This window comes from Populus alba, chromosome 13 (genome assembly GCF_005239225.2).
Source record: "Populus alba chromosome 13, ASM523922v2, whole genome shotgun sequence".
Classification (NCBI taxonomy): domain Eukaryota; kingdom Viridiplantae; phylum Streptophyta; class Magnoliopsida; order Malpighiales; family Salicaceae; genus Populus; species Populus alba.
In genome coordinates, this window is record NC_133296.1 from 2,262,703 (window position 1) to 2,268,702 (window position 6,000).

At 35.5% G+C, this 6,000-nt stretch overlaps 1 protein-coding gene across 1 annotated transcript; it reads right to left on the reverse strand.

Moving 5' to 3' along the window:
• Positions 1 to 2,176: 2,176 nt before the first annotated feature.
• LOC118053293 (probable serine/threonine-protein kinase WNK9) lies at positions 2,177 to 5,552 on the reverse strand. The gene is made up of 7 exons (XM_035064518.2): positions 5,100 to 5,552; positions 4,970 to 5,007; positions 4,548 to 4,775; positions 4,197 to 4,417; positions 3,870 to 4,027; positions 3,364 to 3,799; positions 2,177 to 3,273 (listed from the first exon to the last, which is right to left on the reverse strand). The coding sequence occupies exons 1-7, from the start codon at positions 5,175 to 5,177 to the stop codon at positions 2,240 to 2,242; spliced, it is 2,193 nt and encodes a 730-aa protein (XP_034920409.1). The 5' UTR covers positions 5,178 to 5,552; the 3' UTR covers positions 2,177 to 2,239.
• Positions 5,553 to 6,000: the final 448 nt, after the last annotated feature.

Here is a 6,000-nt window from a genome sequence, read left to right on the forward strand (position 1 = left end):
CATCGTTAATAACATCCTTAATCATCGTTATCTTCGTCATCATCACATCATTGATATATATGAGAAAATTAACCAACGGGTGAAAAAGCTTCTCAATCATTGAGTGTTTTTTTTTTTTTTTCCAAGCTATTGAGCCACCAGTCGATATTCATTCAATTGCTTTCTATCACATATATACATGCCGTGATTCATTAATAGCCTTAATGGCAATGCCTATCCTTGTGACTCACCTAATAAATCTCTAAACTTTTACAAAGACAATCACCCCTTTAATCATCGTGAAGCATGCGTAATTTGGCATGGCATGCTTGTTGTGAATCTTCTGTGTTTAGCTAGCTTCATGTTGGTTTTATTTTATTATATTTTTGTTTTATATATATATATATTTGATTATTTTATTGGTTGCTTACAATTCAAAGAAAGAATAAAGAAAAGAAGACGTAGCTTCACAAATATTCTAGTCAAATTTAATTAGGTATTAGTCAATTTTTGAATGAATTAAGAATTTAGTGAACTTTTTTTTAATTTAATAAACAATATTATGTTAAAAACAAAAGTAGAATAATGAAAAGAATGGAAAAGGTGTTAAAATTAAGATTATTAATTATTTAATGATTATATCTTATTCAACATAAATACTATACTTTTAATATGTAAACTTAAAGACATTAAACAACTTAAACTAAACCTTTGTTTGATATCGTGGTATCTGTATATAATATTTTTAAAAAATATATTATAATATTTTTTTATATATTTTTATTTTTAACATCAGCATATTAAAACCATTCAAAAATAATTAAAAAAACTAATTTTATACTTATTATAGATAAAAAAAAATAATTTAAAAAACGAGTTGTAATATAAAAATAAGCATTCACACCGAGTCTATAGAACCTTTAAGGATATTTTCGAGCATTATTTTTATTCAACAACTCTAGAATTCTCTTTATTTGGTTTCAGTATATATAATATATAATTCTCTTGAGTATATTATTCTATTTTTCTCTGTGAGAAATACAAGCATGAGTTCTTGCAGAGCATAGCAGTACTCAAAGAGTACAATATTTGTACATCCTTTTTTCTGCAAGGATGATTTGATTATTTATTTTATTTAGTAGTAAAAGCCAGCCTCAAAGTCAGCATAGGCTAAGGCCATAGGTGACCATATATTATTAATTGAATGATATTGCTCATGTGGGAGACCCCTGCTGTATCTTCATCAGCATGGATGAAATGAGCTACCTATATTCTATAATGCTTTAGTGGGCCATCTTCTCTTTTAAAAAATCTCTCTATGATTGCCCTAAACTGTGGGCTCTGCCGGTAGCTGCCCATACAGGGCTCTTCGGAAAACCTCTAATTTTTTATTTTTTATAATTCGGGATGTTTGGATCTGCATACCATAATTAATCTTTGAATTTATTAAACATTATGCTAACTTAATAGACAAATAAAACACTGCAGAGATAAAAAAACATACACACTAAAGCTTGAATCCAAATGTAGAGGAAAGAAAACCCTTTCCAGGACCGCTACAAGCCTTGGTGTAGAAAACCTCTAATTTTATATATATGTGTGTGTATTAATACATCAAAATTGTTCTAAAGCACTAAGAAAATCAATGTAATATATTTGTATGCTAAATACATCTCTGAAACGTCTTCAAATACAGATTTAACTCCAATGCAAAACAGTTTTGAGAAGATGTCCTGTTCTTGGTAAATTTAGTATGAATTGAAGACGCAAAAAGGACGCCAATTCAATCATGTAGGATCTTACACAATCGGTTGGCCCTACAAACTTCATTGATCGTATCCTCTCCTCATGATAGCAAATAATGCTCACCCTTTTTGGTAGTTCAAGTGTAAATGCTCCAATGGATGTCATCTCTGCACTTCAACACCCTTTAAACCCTACGTAATTACATTTTTCATCATGCAATCATGAACTCCATCACATTGTTTGGTAGCTGGCACTATCCAGGCCAAATGGATAATGTAAATGGTCTCTCGATAACTCATCACACTTTGATTAATTTTACAAGCCTCAGGATTTTACATCTCAACTCTTCATATGATTTGTTTGTCTTTGTTTTGTGTGATGAAGACAGTCTAGAGGCAGGCAACGCACTGTGTGGATGGTCATTAATATTGCTAGGGCAAAAAAGGGTGGATTTATTCACAATAGTGCTTCTATAATGTGTATAAGAATATAAAAGAATGGATGTCTCAAAATATTATACATCGACAGCATCAACTGGTAAGGATGTTGTCCTGTGGAGCGAGTGTGGGAGCAATGGCCCGGTGCAGAGATTCTTGGCGTTGACCATATCTTTCGCTCTTGGGGATTGATTCATTGCTTTGTGATTCCAGGGCCTTCGAGCATCCGAAAGGGCGCTGACATGAGTATGCAAACTATGACTAATCTGCTTAGCAAGGGATTTCAAGAGATCTCCATTGCTGCCTCCTTGAAATGAATTCAACATTGAAGTTGAAGAAACCACATCACTTGTTTTCTCTTCCCCGTTCTTAGAAGTTGAAGGTTTCACTGCAAGTCCTAATCGTTCATCTCTAAGTTTCCTCAATTCCATTTGGTGTTTCGCTTTAAGCCATCTCAAGTCTTGCTGGATTTCATTCTCATTACTGTCCGCAAGGTCATTGTACAATGAAGTCAGTCTGCTAAGAGAACCGGAACCGGTGACGTGCCGAAATGACTTTCCTCCAGGAATTCCATTTTCCATCTTGGTATCTTTTGTATCCTTTTCTGGGATTGACTGATCAAAATTTTCATACTCTTCATCTGACTGACTTTTTCCCGAGCCCATTGGAGTAAGTTGCCGGCTTTCTTGTTGACCCCAAATTTCCTGATAGTGCAAGTAGTCCTGTTGGTTGAGTGTGTTTGGCGCCCCTTCTGTTAGATGATGCTCAGATTCATCCACTTCAAAAATGATCTCTCCAAACCTTCCATGCATTGAAGCACATCCATGGCTACAACATGGATTATTTGACAAAAAATCCATGAAAGAACCATTAGAGGTGCGGGTGGAAGCACAATTGTGACAGAAAGTTTGATTTGCAAAGCAGGGTGTCTCCTCTATGCCTGGCCCTGGCCTCCATTCAGGTACCAAGGAAGCAATCTCCCCATCGATCATATCTGCTATTTTAGTCACATCTTGATCGGTGATATCAAGCTCAGCAACCATTTCAGTTGCCACGCTCAATGCTGTATCATTTTCAATGTCAAAAGGGAAATATATGTTTCGTATACGACCTGCAAAGAGATATAATTAAAGTGATTGCTAATATGGACATTTACCTGTACAGAAAAGATAAACACAAGGAAAGAAAACAACTCACTAACCTTCTTTATCTGCAATTCGGAGTCTTAAGAAGATGCCACCATCATCACCCCTCTTTCCTTTTATACTTGTGTCAACATTTGCAGGATGTTCATCATGATACTCGAAAAGTTCAATTCCACTCAGTTCGACCTCGACTGAATGATATTCCCATTCATTCTGAGCCTCATAGTCATAACCATTTAAGTATCCACTACTGTAGGAATTATTATTGTCATGATGCTCAAGATAAGGTGGCCTTATTAGGGGTCCTAAGCCATCAACCTCAATCCTCTGGTCCAACAGTCTCAAATCGGATTCACAACCATCAATTTGGAGAAAAGGGTCATTCAACAACTCCCTTGCAGATAGCCTAAGTGACACAGTGGCCAAACATTTCTCAACAAACTGTCGTACTTCTGGATCCTTTACTTTGTACAAAGCATCTGGTTTTTTCCCCTGAAGTAATAAAGCATGTAAGTGAACACATCATGTTTTGAGGGGGGAGGAAGGCAGAAGGAGGTCTTACAGAGATAACTTTCTTGTAGATTTGAACAGGATGAGTGCATTCACTGTAGGGATATTCAAAAGTGACCATCTCCAAGATGCACATACCAAACGAATAAATATCAACCAATTCGTTGTATGCCTCTTCATACACTTCTGGAGCCATAAACTCAGGTGTCCCTGAAGAAAGGAGAGCCCCGCAGAAAAGAAGAATAAACCAAAGTGTAATTATTATCAATATAAATCACAGAGATCCTAGAATCTTCTGTTACAAGTCTCAACTGATTCTAATGCTCTGGTTATAGCGACCAAATAAAGAGAATTCATGAGATTTGTCGATTAAACCTACCAACACAATGAGCAGCATGAGATTTTCGAAGAATTGCCGCAAGGCCAAGATCTCCAATCTTCACCTCTCCTTGGTTCCCATTCACAAAAATATTATCACACTTTAGATCTCTGTGGATCACAGGAGGGTCATGGCTATGGAGATAAAGAAGCCCTCTCAAGATCTGCCTACACCAATGCTTCACAGCTCGAATGTTTACTCTCCTGTGCTTTAGTCTATACCTATCGAAGACGGAAAAAAGTAAAGAGACCAACTTATACGATGATGAACAATACAAAAGACCCACAAGGCATAATCAACAGAAAAGCAAAGAATGGGTCATGAAATCAGTATGTTTTGACAAATTCTTACTGTCTCAAAGTCCCAGAAGTGAACATTTCCGTCACAAAGTTGATGTTCCTATTTGCAGTATCAACCCAAGAAGTGTAGAACTTCATTATGTTCTTATGCTTCAATGTCTTAAGGAGATGAATCTCACAGTAGAGTCTTTCAAGATCTTCAGGACTTTGTAAGAAATCATATAGCTTGACCTGGTTCCAAGCAACTTCAATCCCTTCGTACTCATCAAATGCTCTATAACTGCCCCAATCAAGAAACTAACCGTTACCAAAAATTTGTAGAAAGAGCCGAAAAGACTCCAACTTTTGCAAAAATATTGCATGAGCATCCATCAAATTCAAGCAAAAAAAACAAAAGAACCAAACATGTGGGGGGAAAAAAAAACTAAATGGGATTCCATGAAATTAATGAGAAACAAAAACTTAGATTCATACACTGTCTTTGAAGCTCCTCGGCCAAGGATTTCATTGTACTGCAAAAAAACAAAAGGAAATCCCAAAATCAAACTCACAATTCATTTCACAGTAGAAACACACGCGCAGAGAGAGAGAGAGAGAGATGTACTCTGCCATATCTTCCAGTTGGATCAACCTCAACAAACTCAGAGTAATCGGGTGGTTCCAGATGTGAAGGACCATTCATTCTCCGAAACTTTCAAAAACTTATTTTTACTCTCTCTTTCTTCCTTCGTTATGATAAGTATTTCGCCGTACGGTAGTTTCTTTCTGTCTTCTTGACTCAAGGAAGGACTCAAGAGAGGGAGAAATGAGAGAAAAAGACGACTTCTTTATTAAAAAACATGGTGTATATTGTTTCAATAACCCTTTTACAGATAGATGAGAAATGAGTAATCAATCAGAAACAAGTTACAAGAGGGTGTTTTTAAAAGACAGTTTCTTTTTCCTTTTTTTATTTTATAACTATATTACAACATTTCTAGAGGAGAGGATACATACAGAATCCACCAACCACACCATTAAAGAACATGACAAATAGAGAGAGAGATGGGGTGGGTCTCCCTCCTCTTCTTCTCTTATAAAGGTCTTAGCTTTGAAGTAGGCCTGTAGCCTGCAAAATTTGTGAAAAAAAACTCAATGAAAAAAAAAAAACTGGTGGACAAACATGGGACCCAGTTGACTGTGATGCTCTAATGTGGGACCATGTTTCACGAGCAAAGAAAATTAACATGGAGACATTCGAGCTCCTCTTGGACTCCTTGCAGATGCCTAACATAAGCATCCACAAAAACAGTAAAAACTATTGCATTAGATAAGTAGTTTGTCCATATTTCATCTTATTTCTCTCTTGTCTAAAATATTTAAAAATTTTAAAATAATTAATTTAAAATAAAAAATTTAATTTTTTAAAAATATTTTTAAAAACATAAAAACTAACATGATTAACCTCTCTTGTATTAGTAAAGGTATTTAAGGGGGAAAAAAGAAATTATTCCCATTTTGTAACT